General features: G+C 33.9%; 1 protein-coding gene across 1 annotated transcript in view; it reads left to right on the top strand.

Annotated features, from left to right (window-relative positions):
- The window catches only part of LOC134688595 (diacylglycerol lipase-alpha-like), a 74,964-nt gene that overhangs the window by 45,316 nt on the left and 6,371 nt on the right, over positions 1–23,277 (top strand). Inside the window, exons 7-17 of the mRNA XM_063549407.1 lie at positions 4,644–4,778; positions 8,617–8,819; positions 12,099–12,243; positions 12,581–12,664; positions 12,999–13,076; positions 15,710–15,790; positions 16,465–16,607; positions 18,941–19,009; positions 19,735–19,807; positions 20,326–20,525; positions 21,719–21,857. Coding sequence (XP_063405477.1) covers positions 4,644–4,778; positions 8,617–8,819; positions 12,099–12,243; positions 12,581–12,664; positions 12,999–13,076; positions 15,710–15,790; positions 16,465–16,607; positions 18,941–19,009; positions 19,735–19,807; positions 20,326–20,525; positions 21,719–21,857 — 1,350 coding nt within the window. The remainder of the gene's footprint in view (positions 1–4,643; positions 4,779–8,616; positions 8,820–12,098; positions 12,244–12,580; positions 12,665–12,998; positions 13,077–15,709; positions 15,791–16,464; positions 16,608–18,940; positions 19,010–19,734; positions 19,808–20,325; positions 20,526–21,718; positions 21,858–23,277) is intronic.

Genomic DNA, 23,277 nt, shown 5'->3' with positions numbered 1-23,277 from the left:
AATTTAAAAAATTCCAGCTATTCTTTATCCTTAACATAGTAATAATACTCCAATAAGTAGTTTGTATGCATTTAACATGCTGGAAAAGATAGTTTGAAGAAAAAATATTTTCATGGTATTTTGACCCCCCTACCATGGTATATTGAACCCCCTACTATTAGACATTGAATTTCAAAAACCCAAGCTATTCTTACTCCTTAACATAATTATAATACTTCAATAAGTAGTTTGTATGTATTTAACAAACTGGCAAAGATATTTTGAAAATTTTATGTAGCCATGGTATTTTGACCCCCTGCGGTATATTGAACCCCCTTCTATAGACCTTGATTTTCAAAAATTCAAGCTATTCTAACTCCTTAAAATAGTTTTAATACTTCAATAATTTGTTTGTATGTATATAACATGCTGGAAAAGATATTTTGAAAATTTTACTTAGCCATGGTATTTTGACCCCCCTGCGGTACATTGAACCCCCTACCATAGACATTAAATTTCAAAATTCCAGCTATTCTTAATCCTTAACATAGTAATAATACTCCAATAAGTAGTTTGTATGCATTTAACATGCTGGAAAAGATATTTTGAAGAAAAAATATTTTCATGGTATTTTGACCCCCCTACCATGGTATATTGAACCCCCTACTATAGACCTTGAATTTCAAAAACCCAAGCTATTCTAACTCCTTAACATAATCATAATACCTCAATAAGTAGTTTGTATGTATTTAACAAACTGGCAAAGATATTTTGAAAATTTGACGTAGCCATGGTATTTTGACCACCTGCGGTATAATGAACCCAATTCTATATATAGACCTTGATTTTCAAAAATTCAAGCTATTCTAACTCCTTAACATATTAACAATACTCCAATTTGTAGTTTGTATGTATTCAACATACTGGTAAAGATATTTTGAAAATTTTACTTAGCCATGGTATTTTGACCCCCTGCGTTATATTGAACCCCCTTCTATATATAGACCTTAAATTTCAAAAATTCTAGCTATTCTAACTCCTTAAAATAGTTATAATACTTCAATAATTTGTTTGTATGTATATAACATGCTGGAAAAGATATTTTGAAAATTTTACTTAGTCATGGTATTTTTTACCCCCCCCCCCCCCCCCCCCCCTTTGCGGTATATTGAACCCCCTACTATAGACATTCAATTAAAAAAATTCCAGCTATTCTTAATCCTTAACATATTAATAATACTCCAATTTGTAGTTGGTATGCATTTAACATGCTGGAAAAGATATTTTGAAGAAAAAATATTTTCATGGTATTTTGACCCCCCTACCATGGTATATTGAACCCCCTACTATAGACCTTGAATTTCAAAAACCCAAGCTATTCTAACTCCTTTACATAATTATAATACTTCAATAAGTAGTTTGTATGTATTTAACAAACTGGCAAAGATATTTTGAAAATTTTATGTAGCCATGGTATTTTGACCCCCTGCGGTATATTGAACCCCCTTCTATATATAGACCTTGATTTTCAAAAATTCAAGCTATTCTAACTCCTTAACATAGTAACAATACTCCAATTTGTAGTTTGTATGTTTTCAACATGCTGGAAAAGATATTTTGAAAATTTTACTTAGCCATGGTATTTTGACCCCCTGCGGTATATTGAACCCCCTTCTATAGACCTTGATTTTCAAAAATTCAAGCTATTCTAACTCCTTAACATAGTAATAATACTTCAATAAGTAGTTTGTATGTATATAACATGCTGGAAAAGATATTTTTGAAAATTTTACTTAGTCATGGTATTTTTTTACCCCCCCCCCCCCCCCCTTTGCGGTATATTGAACCCCCTACTATAGACATTCAATTAAAAAAATTCCAGCTATTCTTAATCCTTAACATATTAATAATACTCCAATTTGTAGTTTGATGCATTTTTAAAACATGCTTGAAAAGATATTTTGAAGAAAAAAAAAATCCATTGTATTTTGACCCCTCCCCCTTCCATGGTATATTGAACCCCATCCTATAGACCTTGAATTTTAAAAATCCAAGTTTTTCTAACTCCTTAACATAGTTTTAATACTCCAATAAGTAGTTTGTTTTTATTTAACATGCTGGAAAAGATATTTTGAAAATTTTACTTAACCATGTTATTGTACCATGGTATATTGAACCCCCTACTATACATCTAAAGACCTTCATGTTAAAATATCTGCTTCTGTAACTCCTTAACATATTTATTATACTCCAATCATTAGTTTGTATTTATTTTATTAGTTTGAAAAGATATTTTGAAAATTTTACTTTTTAAAATCAAGTGAGCCATGGTAATTTGACCCCCTCCCCCTTTTTAACCATGGAGAATTAAAAATTAAAAGTCTACCATTCTATATAGATATTTTAAATTTCAAAGAATTATAGTGTCCAAGCTACATGGTCTAGTTTTAATGCTTTAAGAAGTTTTTTGAATGAAATTTTGTTGGTTAAGACTTCAGAGCACTTATACCAAGCAAATATTTTTCTTTTAACCAATCATTGAAAATTGACCTCCCCATCTTGTATAAATGATTTTTAATATTTGATTAGCTTTTATATAATGTTAAATGTTTTATTAATCATCTAAAATGAAAAAAACAGGGGGGTTCAATTTACCATGGGGGTTCAATTTTCCATACAGGGGGGGTTCAATTTACCATGGGGGGGTTCAATTTACCATAGCGGTATTTTGACCCTGGGGTCATTTTACCATGGGGTTCAAAATACCATATGACACCGGGATTCGAACCCATTCTACTGTGATATCGTGACACCAAATCGCCTGCACTGCAGCCGTCCCTGTAGACCACACGACCACCTGGTCTCTCAAAAAAAGAGCTTTCGGTGGCCATATGTTACCTTTCCACGTCAGTTTTAATCTAGCGGCGTACTACAGTACATGATATATAAGGCATGAAGATGTTATTGTTACAGATCAGCTAAATTATCTATAGTAAAGGATCCTACAAATTAATGTAAGATACAGTCACAGAAAATAATTATATTCATAAGTACGTCTGAGTCAGTGACAACCCTACAACAGATGTATCCATCGGATCGCCATCAATGATGGTGATACATGGCTGTGTACATAATGTATATACAACTTGTCTAAACATCAACCCAACAATGTTAGATCTGTAAATTTGCTTTCGCAAATTTTTGGTTCTTCCCTCGCCGGGATTCGAACCCATGCTACTGTGATATCGTGACACCAAATCGCCTGCACTGCAGCCGTCCAATCATAGGTTTGAATGTAGTTTTCAATTTAGACTCGTAAATATATATATATATATATATAAACGAGTCTAAATTGAAAACTACGTTCAAACCTATGACTGCGTTGGATAAAAACCGCAATTTTTATACGTGTGCATGTCAAACAAATTTCGTTGTAGAAGGGTCTAAAAACAGCACAAACAACATTTTCCAAAAGACCAAAAGAGTGAAAAAGTATATTTAAACAAAAAGCATTTGACTAACTGATGTTCTTTAACCCTGCTGACTGCCATTGGCGATTGCCAAAAAAAATTGATTACAAGATGTTACAAAATGGATCTTAATATAAATTTAATACGTCACAAAAAAAAACTTGTGGACAGGATGTTGTGCCACAAACATTCGGTGTCAATATTTCTTTAGTACACCATATCCGGATTTCGACAATAAATGTCTCTTCAGTGATGTTAGGGATCGAAACGGTATTTGGAAGGCCATATAGATATATAGTGTAACACAGATATCCTGTAGTAATTTCCTTATCATTCTGCATCAGAAATCAACAAGAACATTGAACCGGATCAATAACACTCCGTCCTGAAGTCAGGAATCAAATATTTCTATTACCCTAATTTATAATATATGGATTTCCAGTTTGATTAGGTTATCTGGTCTGACTTATTCAATATAAAATTGGTTACAAGAAGTTTTAATTCAATGTATACCCTTGGTTCTAAGATAATAAGTCACCAATGTGATGTTCACTGCAATTCATTTTTAGATGCAGGCCAAAGTAAATAAAAAAAACTTGAACTGCAGACTGACAAAAAAAGTACTATAGCACATTGAAGATATGGTCATGACAAATCTATAGGATCTAAGGATAAACAGCATTGGGGTCTATCTAATAACTTTATTGCAACAGACTGATGTTTAAAAGATTGCATTTTATGTAGAATTTTTGCTTGTAAAGTAGGGTACACAATAAAAAGTTAATTAGCAATATTTATACTGTAACTGTGTTGTATTTGCAAGCAAATTGTATTGAATGTAAATTCTTTTGTGGTACATAGTACTGTAACTGACTGTATACCTGTGACCTTGTTTATAACCTTGACAATTCATTGCGTAGAAATAGTTTTATGATATAAAACATCAATAAAGAATACAGGTTTTTTCATTGTCTGCTTCAATATAAGAAGATGTGGTATGATTGCCAACTCTTTACAAGAGACCAAATGACACAGAGACATAGCAATTAACAGTGTAAGGTCACCGTATCACCTTCAATTCATTATACATGTAATTTAAAATTGATGTTTTAACTTTTGTTTAGAAACAGTAATTGTAAAAGTTGCATTTCTATCCAGTAACTCTCAAAATATAAAATTTTAATGTTTTTTCAGAATTCTATAGCCGAGATAGCAAAATTACTACAAGAGTTTTTCCGTGATTTAGATGTTGTTCCATCAGATGTATTTGCTGGAATTGTGTTGCTAAGGAGACATCAGAAGATTCGAATGAGACATGTTGTATCACAGGTGAGTGTTGCTAAGGAGACTTGTTGTATCACAGGTGAGTGTTGCTAAGGAGACATCAGAAGATTCGAATGAGACATGTTGTATCACAGATGAGTGTTGCTAAGGAGACTTGTTGTATCACAGGTGAGTGTTGCTAAGGAGACCTCAGAAGATTTTAATGAGACATGTTGTATCACAGGTGAGTGTTGCTAAGGAGACATCAGAAGATTCGAATGAGACATGTTGTATCACAGGTGAGTGTTGCTAAGGAGACATGTTGTATCACAGGTGAGTGTTGCTATGGAGACATGTTGTATCACAGGTGAATGTTGCTATGGAGACATCAGAAGATTCGAATGAGACATGTTGTATCACAGGTGAGTGTTGCTAAGGAGACATGTTGTATCACAGGTGGGTGTTGCTAAGGAGACTTGTTGTATCACAGGTGAGTGTTGCTACTGAGACATGTTGTATCACAGGTGAATGTTGCTATGGAGACATCAGAAGATTCGAATGTGACATGTTGTATCACAGGTGAGTGTTGCTAAGGAGACATGTTGTATCACAGGCGAGTGTTGCTATGGAGACTTGTTGTATCACAGGTGAGTGTTGCTAAGGAAACATCAGAAGATTCGAATGAGACATGTTGTATCACAGGTGAGTGTTGCTAAGGAGACATGTTGTATCACAGGTGAGTGTTGCTATGGAGACATGTTGTATCACAGGTGAATGTTGCTATGGAGACATCAGAAGATTTGAATGAGACATGTTGTATCACAGGTGAGTGTTGCTAAGGAGACATGTTGTATCACAGGTGAGTGTTGCTATGGAGACATGTTGTATCACAGGTGAGTGTTGCTTTGGAGACATGTTGTATCACAGGTGAATGTTGATATGGAGACATCAGAAGATTCAAATGAGACATGTTGTATCACAGGTGAGTGTTGCTATGGAGACATGTTGTATCACAGGTGATTGTTGCTATGGAGACATCAGAAGATTCTAATGAGACATGTTGTATCACAGGTGAGTGTTGCTAAGGAGACTTGTTGTATCACAGGTGAGTGTTGCTAAGGAAACATCAGAAGATTCGAATGAGACATGTTGTATCACAGGTGAGTGTTGCTAAGGAGAGTTGTTGTATCACAGCTGAGTGTTGCTAGTAGACATGTTTTATCACAGGTGAGGGTTGCTAAGGAGACATCAGAAGATTCAAATGAGACATGTTGTATCACAGGTGAGTGTTGCTAAGGAGACATCAGAAGATTAGAAAGAGACATGTTGTCTCACAGGTGAGTGTTGCTAAGGAGACATCAGAAGATTCTAATGAGACATGTTGTATCACAGGTGAGTGTTGCTATGGAGACATATTGTATCACAGGTGAGTGTTGCTATGGAGACATCAGAAGATTCGAATGAGACATGTTGTATCACAGGTGAGTTTAGCTAAGGAGACATGTTGTATCACAGGTGAGTGTTGCTATGGAGACATGTTGTATCACAGGTGAGTGTTGCTAAGGAGACATCAGAAGATTCTAATGAGACATGTTGTATCACAGGTGAGTGTTGCTAAGGAGACATGTTGTATCACCGGTGAGTGTTGCTTTGGAGACATGTTGAATCACAGGGGAGTGTTGATAAGGAGACATGTTGTATCACAGGTGAGTGTTGCTATGGAGACATGTTGTATCACAGGTGAGTGTTGCTATGGAGACATCAGAAGATTCGAATGAGTCGTGTTGTATCACAGGTGAGTGTTGCTAAGGAGACATGTTGTATCACAGGTGAGTGTTGCTATGGAGACATGTTGTATCACAGGTGAGTGTTGCTATAGAGACATCAGAAGATTCGAATGAGACATGTTGTATCACAGGTGAGTGTTGCTAAGGAGACTTGCTGTATCACAGGTGAGTGTTGCTAAGGAGACATCAGAAGATTCGAATGAGACATGTTGTATCACAGGTGAGTGTTGCTAAGGCGACATGGTATATCACAGGTGAGTTGCTATGGAGACAATTATGTAAGGGAGACAATAGAAAGGTTTATTTTTAGCTCTACTGGCTCAGAAGTTCACTAAATTTGTAACCCAACTTTGCCACATTGTATCATATGATCCCACTTGCCATCAATAATGGCTGACATGGCTAAATATAGAGCATAGACTGAAATTAAAGTTTTGTCTATTATCTTTAAATCTACTTCTGATGCCTGTAAATAGGATTTTGACCCTCTTGACCCTCTTTAGCAGTTTTGCCTATTTATACCCCCGCCTTAAAAAAGGGGGGGTATACTGTTTTTTATACCCCCGCTTTAAAAGGGGGGTATACTGTTTTACCTCTGTCTGTCCGTCAGTCTGTCCGTCCGTCCGTCCGTCAGTCAGTCCGTCCCATGAAACTTTCGTCACATTTTTCTCAGGAACTACACATCCACCCGTTCTGTAATTTGGTATCAACATTTATATATGTCAGCCATACTGTGTGATGCGTTTTCAGATTCATCATTCATCGACTTCCTGTTAACCGAACACTTGTATGATTTTACACATGATAGCCAAGTTGAAAATTTTCGTCACATTTTTCTCAGGAACTACAATACAAGGATTTCTGAAATTAGGTTTCAGGGTTTATCTAGGTCAGCTATACTGTGTGATGCGTTTTCAGATTGATCACTTGACCACTTCCTGTTTACCGAACACTTATATGATTTTACACTTGATAGCCAAGTTGAAAATTTTCATCACATTTTTCTCAGGAACTACAATACAAGGATTTATGAAATTTGGTTTCAGGGTTTATCTAAGTCAGCTATACCGTGTGATGCGTTTTCAGATTGATCACTTGACAACTTCCTGTTAACTGAACACTTGTATGATTTTACACATGATAGCCAAGTTGAAAATTTTCGTCACACTTTTCTCAGGAACTACAATACAAGGATTTCTGAAATTTGGTTTCAGGATTTATATGAGTCAGTTATACTGTGTGATGGGTTTTCAGATTCATCACTCGACAACTTCCTGTTTACCGAACACTTGCATATGTTTACACTATTTATTTTTTCGTCGCATTTTTCTTAGGAACTACAATACAAGGATTTCTGAAATTTGGTTTCAGGGTTTATCTAAGTCAGCTATACCTTGTGATGCGTTTTCAGTTTGATTACTTGACAACTTCCTGTTTACCGAACACTTGTATGATTTTACACATGATAGCCAAGTTGAAAATTTTCGTCACACTTTTCTCAGGAACTACAATACAAGAATTTCTGAAATTTGGTTTCAGGATTTATATAAGTCAGCTATACCGTGTGATGCGTTTTCAGATTCATCACTTGACAACTTCCTGTTTACCGAACACTTGTTTATTTTTACACTATTTATATTATCCACTTGCGGCGGGGGTATTATCAGTGAGCAGTAGCTCGCAGTTTCACTTGTTTTAATCTTCAAAACTATTACAGATTGATAGATACTTAAAATAGCAAAAAATTATCAGCAAGACAAGATCTACAAGTAAGTCAGTTGGCTTCTTAACAAAGATTTTTATCATTACATTGTTTGGCCATAGTTGCAGATGGTTTTATATCAAGTCAATCCTTTAGTTTCCTATAACCCTGATTTCTTGTTTTCACACTTGAATTTTTATTTTATTTTTTCAAATATTTTTGCTTAGTTAATTATTGGAGGGGGGATTTGGTTTAATAACTTTGACTAAAAATGAGGGTCTTGTAAGCTCAGTGGTTAATGAACCTAGGATATAAAACTAATAGAAAAATATTGCTGCATTCTATTTAGTAAGGAAATAGAAATTAAAAAAAAAAATGTACATATATTTAGGTACAATGATATTTTCTATTTCAGTCAGAGAATGATGTATACCAGTATTTATCAGGAGTCCCTATTGTACCCAAAACAGAATTCCTGCAACTGAGCCACCCAGATGTCATGGATGAGTACAACAAGGTCGTCCATTACATGAGGTTTGCATTGGCAGCATATGGATGGCCAGTCTTCATGATGACAAATACTGGGTGTGGTCTATGTAAAATAACACCACAATTAAGGTAAATGTCAAGGTCATTAATGGTCACAAGGTCGTCCTTTACATGAGGTTTGCATTGGTAGCATATGGATGGCCAGTCTTCATGATGACAAATACTGGGTGTGGTCTATGTAAAATAACACCACAATTAAGGTAAATGTCAAGGTCATTAATGGTCACAAGGTCGTCCTTTACATGAGGTTTGCATTGGTAGCATATGGATGGCCAGTCTTCTTGATGACAAATACTGGGTGTGGTCTATGTAAAATAACACCACGTTACAATTAAGGTAAATGTCAAGGTCATTAAGGGTCACAAGGTCGTCCATTACATGAGGTTTGCATTGGCAGCATATGGATGGCCAGTCTTCTTGATGACAAATACAGGGTATAGTCTATGTAAAATAACACCACAATTAAGGTTAATGTCAAGGTCATTAAGGGACACACGGGTGTCTATTACATGAAGTTTAAAAACTAGCTATGTCTTCAAAGTTCAACCTGTAGAATCTTAACAATGTTTGACTTAAGTGAAGATTTGTCTCATTTGTACTCATACCACATCTGCTTATATCAATGTTATGAATAATTGCAAAACTTTGAAGCCAAAAGATAGCATCCATTTACATATCTTTAAAAACAAAACATAAAGGTGACAAATATTTTTATCCATCAAAATACTTGAGACCAGAAGCCATAATCTTAACGGGACATCAAGTAAATGAGAGTTGATATAGTTGATATGTTATTGATTTCTGTCTCATTTATGTTGTATTCATAAGTGTCTCAAACCATCGTACTTTTTCTACTCTTGACCTTTACGAAGGCTGAGGGATGATGATTTATTTACATGAAGTTTTTCTAGATCTCGAAGGACCAAAAACTTTACATTTGATGTGTATGCCATTATGTGTAAAGACATTTGAATTTTGAGCAAACCGATTTGTTAGTGATATCTGTTTTGAAAGCTTTGGTTTAATTGAAAGGATTAACAGAATATTTTATGCCAACTCTGCATGTATGCTATCAGAATTTTTTTTTCAATTGAAAAATTAAACAAAGTAATTACTGTACACTGCCATCTTGGATTGTAAAATAGCAGTACACAATAAGTCTAGTTCTTTTCTTAAACCCATAAATTTTGAGACAAATTTGCAATAAGAGTGTAAGATTGTTTATTTTAATAAAAAATTAAGTGATTAGAGATTTATTGAATTATTTTAAGACTGGTTTAACAAATAACATATTTGTTTTTGTTTGAATCAGTTTTTCAACTTAGTGTAAAGTAAGTAAGTAAGTAAGTAAGTAAATGTTTATTATAGTGACCTGTGTAATCACATTTCAATAAAGTACAAATATATTACATACACAATAAAATACACCCGACCCATTGGGTCTATAAGTCACTTTCAAATAATAAAACATAATTCTTTTATCACGGATTTCAAACAAATTAATGAAAAGTAAGATTAAGCTAAATTTCAAAATGATTAATTAATAATGAAAAATTCAAACTTATATAAATAAATAATTAAAAATAAATTTAATGGGAGATAAATCAATCAGAACACTGTGTAAGGGAAGTTTGAGACAGATAAGCAATTAGTGTGTTTATCAGAATTAAGAAGAATTAGAGATTTGTTGAATAGTAAGGCTGTTTGAATTATACCAAAAATGTGTTGGAATCAATTTTTCAACAATTTCAGGGGAGATAACTCAAATAATAAACACTTATTATGAACGGGTTTAATGTAATTTATAATTTTTACTTATAACAAACTATTTTATTTTTATTTTCTTTAAGCATATTATTAAACCTATCTTCTCAAAGTAAATTTTAATTTTTTATATCTTTGAGGTATTATTCACAAAAAAGTGTTTTTTTCATGAATATTCTTTTCAAATTTGTTTTTTTCATTCCATTTGTTTTTGGCGAGTGGGAGAGGTCACAGGGTATAATCGATCTATAAACTTATAGAAAATGACTGGACAATTACCAAAATAAATCTCAAGACATATTGATATACAAACATAAAATTACTCAACAATTAATAAAATAAATCTTTGAATTTACTGATTAAACACACAGAAAATGATAGGACAAATATTTAAATTGTCCTATAATCTATTGATAAACTAACAGAAAATGACTGTATAATTAACAATAACAAAAGTCTCTTAAAATTTATTGATAAACTAACACAAAATGACTGTATAATTAACAATAACAAAAGTCTCTTACTGTAAAATCTATTGATAAACTAACTGAAGCTGACTCGACAAATAACAAAAATGTTTTTGTATTGTTTGAGAATCACTGATTGTTGACCGTGTCCTGAGAGTTATCTGGAATTGACACGTCACATTTTGTTTGCTTCTATATCAGTCATCTGTGGTTGACAATTGTAAGACTTGTCCCTAAAGCAATTATATTTCACTTGTCTATCTGTCTGGTATAAGAGTGACAAAAAATGGAGGGAGAAATTGGATTAAGTTTGATAATCAAAACACGTTTATATTGTTATACATGTGTGTAAACCTGGTAAAAAAAACTTTAAAAGCATGTTAATTGGCAAGTTGAATGTCCTTCTTTTATTTTATCACAAATCAGAAAGCTTTTCTATTCAGTGAGATAACTTCTCAGGAGATCAGACGTTTCCTCATCAATAAAGGCAAGATAAAAAATATTTATTATATTACCACAACAGAGCAGGGTCTAAGAGATTTTATTAGTTGTTAAATATCCATTTACAGAAAAAAAGATTTTTTTATAACAAATTGCTGATTATGTTTCAATTGTAGTTCTTCATCAGAAGGGTACAGAATTAAATCAATATTGATATTTACTTTTTTAGCTCACCTGGCTTTTCTCATCACTTGGCGTCCAGCGTCTGTCATCGTCCGTTGTTGTCATTGTGCGTCGTTGTTACTGAAACTATTTGGCCACAATCATTATTGAAGTATTTAGTTTTAAAAATGTGTCTGGTGACCTGGCCAACCAACCAACATGGCCGCTATGGCTAGAAATATAATATAGGGGTAAAATGTAGATTTTGGCTTATATCTCTGAAAACAAAGCATTTTTGTAGGTGTTGTTGTTCCTGTTGTGGATTGAGGCACCCTAAGGGAGTAGAATTAATTGATGATAATTATATTTCAGGTGTTGTTGTTCCTGTTGTGGATTGAGGCACCCTAAGGGAGTAGAATTAATTGATGATTATTGTATTGTAGGTGTTGTTGTTCCTGTTGTGGATTGAGGCACCCTAAGGGAGTAGAATTAATTGATGATAGTTATATTTCAGGTGTTGTTGTTCCTGTTGTGGATTGAGGCACCCTAAGGGAGTAGAATTAATTGATGATAATTGTTGCCAGTGTAATTTTGCGGCATTGTTACACCTGAGTGGACTGAAACAAGCTGATTTGGTTTATGTGACTTACCATGTTGATGTATGTACACATTTCTTCTTTGAAAATTAAATATAGTATCAAAAGAGGAGTATATAAATGGCAATGACTATCTATAAACACTGAAGTGCAGAAAAGACATTTGTGATGTAGAAAAGTTCAATTAATTTTTAGAAAATTGTTATATGAGCCAAGGCTAATCAAAAATGACATTTACCACACTAACATCTTTGTGTAAGACATCTTGTAGCAAAATTTATTATATATAACCATGAACAATAACAATTACCTCAAATTGAGAACATATACAAAAAATGGTGAGTTTATTCCTCAGTTAACTTAAGTAAGTTTGGTTTTTTTATATTTTTTTTATATTTAGATTGGTGAAACACCATTTTATGTTGCTTTGGACCACAAACACAAGAAAGTAATTATCTGTATCAGAGGGACTCTATCATTGCAAGTAAGTCTTCTGGAACCTTTGGTTTTACAATTGTAAAGAGGGGAACCAGTTTTACTAATTAAATTGTATTTATGCAGTCTCAGATACAGTGACTGTAAAATCATTTTTAGGAAGTGATAAATGATTTAATGCTGCAGCTTTCATTACATACTTTAAGATGTTGAGATTTTAATTTAATGTCAGGAAAAAGTTAACATTTAAACATAGTAAGCCAGCATTATGTGGTTAGTGAACTGAAACTAAATGCAGATTTTCCTTATCATCAAAATTCATACTGTAACTGAAGTAATCTGCCATATGACAGCCAATTTGATGAATGTCTAATGTTTTACAGGATGTGTTGACAGATTTAAAGGCTGATGCTGAGATTCTACCATTGGACCCTATAAAGGAAGATTGGGTTGGACATAAAGTAAGTGTTGTTTGTTAAGTATTAACAGATTTAAAGGCTGATGCTGAGATTCTACCATTAGACCCTATAAAGGAAGATTGGGTTGGACATAAAGTAAGTGTTGTTTGTTACATAAACAGAATTATCGCTATTTTGTGCATTTTTCCTTTAACCCTTTAACATTCAAGGATTTTTTACCTTTTCTTCCCGAATAAAGGATATCTGTTTTCAATCAATTGCACATTTCGATAAAAAGCTCACTCAAAGGACAAGTTAGACTCATCTGATAGATAATTGACCAAGGTTTCAGGAAAACTTGATTTAAGGAAAATAATTTCTTACGTTGGTCACGTGATATCCCTCAAAAGTCACGTGACATGCTGAATTAAAGTGACAAAAATGTACAATTCAAGCGGAAAAGCGGTTTTACAGACATTTAGTGACAAAAATAGAACATAGTTTTAGTGTTAAATTAATGCATGAAGACTTTCGGAAACGTTATCGGTGAAAACTTTATACAGAAAGATGCAAAACTTGTCTGATTGGTAGAAATATCAAGACTCGAAACACCGAAAAAATAGTGGATTTTTTGAGAATTTTTGTCATAGTCAAATAAATGGCCCAAGTTTATGTTAAAGATGTTCTATTCATAACTGCTTACAGAGTAAGCCTTTAGGAAAGAATTTTGAGTAAATATTGAATGAAAATCTGGTATTTTTGAGTGCCCAGGCTAAGAATGTAACAAAAACAGAGAGAGGGGAGAAAAAAGGGGTTTTTTTTTTGTTGATGTAAATCATGTATTTCAGTTGTCTTAATTGAAATTGAAAGTAAAGTTAAGTTAAGTTACATTTAATATAGGAATTTATTTTTTCATCCTCCGGCAGTGAGGTTTGAACCCGCGATCATCCGGGTGTAAGACTGTGCATCTTTCCACTGAGCCACAGAAACCATTGGAAAACTTATGAAATTTAAGCATATAAGTCACCTTCTCTGTAAGACAAGACATTAATGTTGGGAGAACATAATCAAACTTCGTTTTCTTAAGAAGCTATTTTTTGAAAATTATTATTTTTTGAAGCAAATTTGTAAGAAAGTTATTCAAAAATGTTCGTTTTTTCGTCTATATGTCACTATTTTTATACCTTAGCGATACGATATCCAACACCCTCATAACCAGACACTAAAGAAACAAAGATTTGTTATTGCTATTCCGACTTGGCTAACAATTTTTAACACATTTTAGATGTTCTCATCTCTTTTGCTATAAAAACTGACAAAACAAAACATGAAAATTCCTTGTAATTTGAGTTTGTTTCAGTGTTGATACTCTATGAATCAGATTTTTTGTATGTGTATGAGTTTTACTTACAGTTTTGATAGTATTCTTGTAAATGATCACGGCACAGTTATCAAAATTGTCATTTTTAAACAAAAAACAGCAACAATTTGTCTTGTGACATTTTGTGAAAATATTCTATTTAAAAATAGAAATAAAACAGTTTTCCCCCCAAAAAAGCTTGTCAATATAGGGCAAATTGACATGATGCATTGCATTTTGTTGGTTTCAGACACCAAAAATCAAGTTGGTGGTATACTGATCTTCAATTTGAGCCCACAACCACATATGTACGTCAAAAATTGTCAACGATACAAAACTTCATGCAAACTACTCCGCCACAAATTTTGCTTATCGGTCAAATTGACCGGTAGGAACGTTAAAGGGTTAAACTTTTTTTGTGATGATTTTCATATCATGCTTCTCGCTTTAGATGGACAATTATCACTAGAAACTATAGAGGCATGTGCGTGCTAATAAAATTGACATGAAATTGACAATGTCGTTATAGGTAAAATAGGGGTAAACAGATTATCATTGGTCATCTCATCTTGATTGCTTTTCTAGCTTTCGTCATACTGGCTCAAGCGAAAAAAAATAATTCTAGTTGAGATGATCAACGATAATCTTTAAATAACAGTCAGTCATTCATAGTACAAAGTTCAAAAAGATGACACTGCAACATAAAAGATTTTTTCAGACAGCAATATGATTGTGTGACAGAAAGGATGTTGTTTTGCGATATGATAGAATTTAAACAAAAAATTATAATTTTGAAAACAGAAACAAGAAACATCACACTCACACAACAAGTCACATCACACTCACACAACAAGTTATATCACACAACAAGTCACACCCCCCCCCCCCCCCCCCCCAAAAAAAATCAATAGACAATCACATGTCTTCTGACACTAAAACTTAAGGTAAGATTTTAAAAGATTGGTAAGAAGAGAGGAAATCACATTTGAAACTAAAGGTCAGATTTAACCAACTCAGTAAGATATTGCTATTTTGAGGTTATAATGTAAAAGAAGGGGTATTATGTATTAAATCCTTTCACAAAATTAATTCATACACTTTTAAAAAATTCAATCAAAAATCACACATTATATATTGGTGTTCCTTGTCTCCAAGTCATAGTGATGGCTTTAACACAGAATAAAAACTTACACCTCACTGTTAAAGACTAGCTCCAGTTAGGCCAGGTGACCAGTTTAACTAGATACTGGTAACATTCTAGGCATTTAAATATAAAATGAAAGCATCAAAACAACATAAATGTTCAATTTAATTTGACATTTTTCTTTTTCTAAAGGGCATGGTTCATGCAGCTGTTTACATTAAGAAGAAGATAAAAGAAGATATGGTTTTGTCACAAGCTTTTGGGAAGTGTTCTGTAAGTCTAACCTTGTAGCTATAACTCTTACCTAGTTTTTGTAATTATTGTTTATTTAAGAGTGCCAGTAGGGGTAGAAAGTGTACATGTTTTAGTCACATTAAATCTTTTACGTAAAATGATGAAAAACAACCTGACCAAATAAAAACTGATGAATTAGGAGTAAGCAAACACATACATTGAAAACAATTATTGTTATTTGGCAGTTTGGCTTTTATCTCTCAAACTTAAATATATATAGAAGCTACATTAAACATGTTATTGCAAAAGTTATCATCAGCATAAAGATTTATGAGTATGTGCATATTAAAGTCCTTATTAGCAAACTTGCTATTGTATTAGCAGGTGAGCAATACAGGTACAGGTGTGCCTCTTGTATGTTATATTTGTTTTATTTTTCAGGAGATTGGAGCAGAGAGATATGATCTTGTATATTATATTTGTAGACATTTCTCGTTTTGTTTATATAGATTAGACCGTTGGTTTTCCCGTTTGAATGGTTTTACACTAGTAATTTTGGGGCCCTTTATAGCTTGTTGTTCGGTGTGAGCCAAGGCTCCGTGTTGAAGGCCGTACTTTAACCTATAGTGGTTTAATTTTTAAATTGTTATTTGGATGGAGAGTTGTCTCATTGGCACTCACACCACATCTTCCTATATCTATTTATTTTTCAGGAGATTGGAGCAGAGAGATATGATCTTGTTTTAGTAGGACATTCTTTAGGTGCTGGAGCAGCAGTAATACTAGCCATACTTCTACAACAAGAATATCCTGGATTACATTGTTACGCTTACTCCCCTCCTGGGGGCCTCCTAAGGTTTGTATACTACAACAGGAATATCCTGTATTACATTGTTACACTTACTCCCCTCCTGGGGGCCTTCTAAGGTTTGTATACTACAACAGGAATATCCTGGATTACATTGTTACGCTTACTCCCCTCCTGGGGGCCTCCTAAGGTTTGTATACTACAACAAGATTATCCTGGATTACATTGTTACACTTACTCCCCTCCTGGGGGACTCCTAAGGTTTGTATACTACAACAAGAATATCCTGGATTACATTTTTATGCTTACTCCCCTCCTGGTGGCCTCCTAAGGTTTGTATAATACAGCAAGATTATCCTGGATTACATTGTTACGCTTACTCCCCTCCTGGTGGCCTCCTAAGGTTTGTATAATACAGCAAGATTATCCTGGATTACATTGTTATGCTTACTCCCCTCCTGGGGGCCTCCTAAGGTTTGTATACTACAACAAGCATATCCTGGGTTACATTGTTACGCTTACTCCCCTCCTGGGGGCCTCCTTAGGTTTGTATAATACAGCAAGATTATCCTGGATTACATTGTTATGCTTACTCCCCTCCTGGTGGCCTCCTAAGGTTTGTATAATACAGCAAGATTATCCTGGATTACATTGTTATGCTTACTCCCCTCCTGGGGGCCTCCTAAGGTTTGTATACTACAACAAGCATATCCTGGGTTACATTGTTACGCTTACTCCCCTCCTGGGGGACTCCTAAGGTTTGTATACTACAACAAGAATATCCTGGGTTACATTGTTACGCTTACTCCCCTCCTGGGGGACTCCTAAGGTTTGTATACTACAACAAGAATATCCTGGATTACATTGTTACGCTTACTCCCCTCCTGGGGCCTCCTAAGGTTTGTATACTACAGCAAGAATATCCTGGATTACATTGTTATGCTTACTCCCCTCCTGGGGGCCTCGTAAGGTTTGTATACTACAGCACGAATATCCTGGATTACATTTTTACGCTTACTCCCCTCCTGGTGGCCTCCTAAGGTTTGTATACTACAACAAGAATATCCTGGATTACATTTTTACGCTTACTCCCCTCCTGGGGGCCTCGTAAGGTTTGTATACTACAACAAGAATATCCTGGATTACATTGTTATGCTTACTCCCCTCCTGGGGGCCTCCTAAGGTTTGTATACTACAACAAGAATATCCTGGGTTACATTGTTATGCTTACACCCACCTCCTGGGGCCTCCTAAGGTTTGTATAATACAACAAGAATATCCTGGGTTACATTGTTATGCTTACTCCCCTCCTGGTGGCCTCCTAAGGTTTGTATACTACAACAAGAATATCCTGGATTACATTGTTATGCTTACTTCCCTCCTGGGGCCTCCTAAGGTTTGTATACTACAACAAGAATATCCTGGATTACATTGTTTTGCTTACTCCCCTCCTGGTGGCCTCCTAAGGTTTGTATACTACAACAAGAATATCCTGGATTACATTGTTACACTTACTCCCCTCCTGGGGGACTCCTAAGGTTTGTATACTACAACAAGAATATCCTGGATTACATTGTTATGCTTACTCCCCTCCTGGGGCCTCCTAAGGTTTGTATACTACAACAAGAATATCCTGGATTACATTGTTATGCTTACTCCCCTCCTGGGGGCCTCCTAAGGTTTGTATACTACAACAAGAATATCCTGGATTACATTTTTACGCTTACTCCCCTCCTGGTGGCCTCCTAAGGTTTGTATACTACAACAAGAATATCCTGGATTACATTTTTACGCTTACTCCCCTCCTGGTGGCCTCCTAAGGTTTGTATAATACAGCAAGATTATCCTGGATTACATTGTTATGCTTACTCCCCTCCTGGGGGCCTCCTAAGGTTTGTATACTACAACAAGAATATCCTGGGTTACATTGTTACGCTTACTCCCCTCCTGGGGGACTCCTAAGGTTTGTATACTACAACAAGAATATCCTGGATTACATTGTTATGCTTACTCCCCTCCTGGTGGCCTCCTAAGTTATACAGCATTGGTCATTGTCAGATAGATGTATGAGTTAACTGGTTAAAAATAAGCATGTAATGAATTCAAAAGTAAAAATGCTAATTTTACATTTGTATAGAGCCTATTGAACAAGCTTAAAGCAAAGCCTATAGTTATCACATTTTCTGTCTGGTCGTGAAACATTTACATATTAACAAGGTTGTCAAAAGTCAGTACCTGCATATACAACATTGCCAAAATTGTATACTTAGAAATGTGGTCACACACTATAGTCACAATTTGAGATTTCCAAAGGTTGGCAGGAATGCATCAAAGATGCTAGTACACCTACAAAGTTTAATGACATGTTTTGTATATTTCAGTGAAACTTGTGTAGAGCAGACTAAATCCTTTATAACTTCTGTTGTTGTGGGAAAAGATGTTGTACCAAGGTAGTTATTCATGTTATATTTGACTTATAAACAACAAACATAAGGGTCATTTAAAATAATTTGTGAAACAATGAAGCAGTTTTAGTTAAATGGATATAAGAAGATGTGTTATGAGTGCCAATGAGACAACTGTCCATCCAAGTCACAATTTGTAAGAGTAAGTTATAATAGTACAGCATTCAACACAGAGCCTTGGCTCACATCAAACAGCAAGCTATAAAGGGCCTTGGCTCACATCAAACAGCAAGCTATAAAGAGCCTTGGCTCACATCAAACAGCAAGCTTTAAAGGGCCCCAAAAATGACTAGTGTAAAACCATTCAAACCAGATAACCAACTTTCTAATCTATATAAAAAAAAACAAGGAACGAGAAACACTTATGAACCACATCAAAACTACAAATGACAACCCCTGAACAACAAGTTCCTGACTGAGGACAGGTGCGAACAAATGCAGTGTGTTTAAATGTTTTAACAGGCGCCAACCTTCACCCTAACCTGAAGTAATAGTGTAACATCAAAACATAGAAAGACACAATATGAATTAACAATTAAAATGGCTTAACTTGATCAAAAGACATATTAACAAAAACAAGACAACTGGTTAAGGGTTTGTAATCCATGACCTTCAATACTCAAGGTGTGCAAACTATCACAAGAGTTCATGGGGTTACACTACTAGATAATTACTCCCCAATCTTTCACTTGTGTATTTCTGTATTACAGAATAGGACTGTTCCAAATGGAAGTGCTGCGTACAGATTTAATCAATGTTATAAAGATGAGTAATAACTCCAAGGTAATGTTCTTTAGAGTAACACACAATGTGTTTAGAATTGACAGTTACTGATTATTGATGTACACAGAATGTAGTATGAATATAAATGAAACAGTTGATAAAGGCTATTGAAGAACTTTTGGTATTCAAAAGTCTGTTGGACTTGCATAGAAATAGTACAGTATAATAAAATATGAGGACTTATTAAAAGTATAAAAAAAACCACCCAGAACATTCACCAGAATTAGTCAAGACAAATATGCAGAAAAGGTCACAATAAGGATTGAAATAATTGTACAGACAAACCACACTGACACTTCAACAGGCTTATCAAAAAAATATATAGATAAAATATAATATCAAAGACAGAAAATACTATGTACCATGTTGACAAAACTTGCTGGATTTCTGTGATATTTCTATCCTTGTTATTAGTTGCATATTATTATGTTTTTAAACATTAGAATATTTTGTTCTCAAACAACCTTCTGAAATATATGTAATTGGTCATTCTTTGAACCTGAAATGTTGTATTACAGTGGAAGATAATAATGAAAGGTATATGTTGTGGATCCTCTGAGACAGACAAGATGAATCTTGAACAAGTCCGAAATGAAATAGAAGAACGAGATCTTCATGCCCATCCATCAGATGATGACATCACACTCGTAGCTCATACACCGCTGTATCCTCCCGGTAAAATTATACATGTGGTCAGGAGTCATCCTAAAAATAATGGGTTAGTATATCTTATTGACAAATATAAAGATTTTTCAACTGTAAATAACACTTTATAAATGTTTGTCCCAAGTGCTTTTCTGGATTGACCTTGATCAGGAATGTTAAGGATGTTTAACTATCTGAACATATTAAAGGGGCTCAACCCTTTCCTCCATTGAATTTTTTTTGCATACTTGATTCGCATAGGATTTTTCAATAAAATTCTGAGAATATACTTTCAAGTTTTAATGCATTGTGAAAAACAAATATTTCATCAAATAAATTTAAGTCAGATATTCCTATGATATTCCTTTTCATCTTGTTTACAAATTTTAATAAGTCTACTGCAGACATTTTGTAGTCAAAGCTTTTCAATTGAGGTACTACACAGGCGTCAAAAGGTGTCATTATGGAGTAAAGGGGGTGGTGTCAAAAGGCATCACTATGAAGGAAAGGGTTAAAGAATAACCAAATTATGACAAATTTCATTTATTTCTTTAGCAATGCATTTGAATGATTACAATTTTTATGTACAAAGTTTTTTAATATGAAAAACCAGTAAATTGAACTTTCTGCACTCACATGTATGTATTTGAAGAAGATGAAAAGCTCAGAAAAATTCTAAACATACAGAAATACTTCTACTGTAAGTGTTTTCCGAAGCTGAAGCTTAGTTTAATGAAATAGCTTCTTCTTGTTTGGGGACCAGGTTAAGATATAGAAAAATATAGAATTTTGGCCATTTGTTTATTACAATATCAATCCTTAAACTACTGTAACAAGGTTGCTGGAATTTCTCGCTACATTGAGGACCTGTTGGTGACCTTCTGCTGTTATTTTTCTATGGTCGGGTTGTTGTCTCTTTGACACATTCCCCATTTCCATTTTCAATTTTAACTGTTATCTTTCAGTAATATCACTATGTTGATACAGTTGCTACCCTGGAAATACCACTCTGAGCAAGACACAACAAAAACCCTCTACCAGCCTCTCATAGTCCTGAAGTTCAATAAGTAGGGTCACAAGATGGGCAAACCTTTGTTTTTCCAAGAGTATCAAACTTTTGGGATGTGATCCCTAACACACAACATCAAACTGAATTATTTTTACATGTAGATCAAGATTGGGTTTTGAGTTATGTATGTACTTGATAAATCTAGGTAAATAGAGGTGGAAATATATGTTTTATAAAAGTTTATTCTTTATTCACAGCTCAAGTCTATGTTGTGGTAATAATGAGCCAGTGTACCAAGCTATCTGGGCTGACAACAGAAGTTTTGATGAAGTGATTGTCTCCCCTACAATGATAAATGACCATATGCCTGATTATGTTATGGATGCATTGGAGAAGGTATAAACAAAAATCCAATTGTTTGATGGTAATTGTATGCTCTTGAAGGTCATTGGTATATTGTTTGGTTGGTGTTGTCTAGTGATAACAACAGTTGATCTCTTTCTTCTCAGCTATGAGAGTAAATCAGACTAAATTGGTATTTTTCTATTATTTTTGTTTTAAATACATTTCTTATAAACACAAAATTCTACATACTGTAAATACAGAAATTATTGCGTGCATTTATTATTACGATTTCAACATTCAACACTTAATTGCGATTTTAATTTTAATGATTTTGAGAAAAATCCTGGTGAATTCATATAAAATAGTTCAAAATACAAGTTTGGATTGTTGCATTTGCAACTCTGTCGCATTTTTCGCAAAAATAAAAACCTCGCAATAATTTCTGAATTTACAGTATTCCATTCACTAGTTATTTACATGTCAGTACTGAAACAAAATCACTCAATGTACCTCATGACAAACCTCAAAGTTATATTGTCTTTCTTCTAAATATTTTGTTTATTTTTGTTAGGACTTTGTGTTGCTTGTTATGATATAGAGATATGGTCTCGACAGAGCAGAGTTAGTTACCTTACTCTGAATTATTTCAATGCCGCTTACCTTACTCTGAATTATTTCAATGCCGTATCAAATAAGGAAATTATTATTTTAACAATAAGGACTTATGAAATATCATAAGCTTACCAAACATTATAGAAAATGTATACCTCAGTACAAAACACAAAAACAGCTAAATTTCTGTGTATTGAATATCATTAGCTTACCAAACATTATAGAAAATGTATATCTCAGTACAAAAACACAAAAACAGCTAAATTTCTGTGTATTGACTAATATTGATGTCTTCCCCTTTCATGGTAACTTTAAATTTGCCTACTGCTTAAAATATATTGAATTACTTCCCCTGATAAGCTGACATTACATTTTTTTGCTACACAATACAAATATATGGTTTATATAACATTTAATATTGATTACAGTAACTGTAACATTTTATATAGGGATTAGAATATAACTGAGACATTATTTTTAATAGTTGCACATATTTTGCCAATTTTACAAATTTAAATGACCAACTACTTTTAAAATCAAGTCTTTATCCAGTTTGGAATTATTTCATTAATTGGGTGATTTTTCTACTCTTTATACTATTTGTTGAGTTAAAGTGCTGTATGGCATTTATAATGTAAATATAAGGAATATAAATAATGTGATAGGCAAACTAAAGACCCACTGGGGGTAAAAATACTTTTAAAATGTTTATATTTATACTTATAATCACACATAATGTGACAACAGCACAATTTTTTTTAAAGTATCGTGTGGACTAAACTATTTCAGTCAAATTTTAATGGATGAAATGAAAAATGGGTAAATGTAATTTAGTCAGGAACCCCACAACACAATCACT

This window comes from Mytilus trossulus, chromosome 10 (assembly GCF_036588685.1).
Source record: "Mytilus trossulus isolate FHL-02 chromosome 10, PNRI_Mtr1.1.1.hap1, whole genome shotgun sequence".
Taxonomy (NCBI): Eukaryota; Metazoa; Mollusca; class Bivalvia; order Mytilida; family Mytilidae; genus Mytilus; species Mytilus trossulus.
The sequence above is the reverse complement of the archived record's forward strand: the minus strand, read 5'-3'. Positions and strand labels throughout refer to the sequence as shown.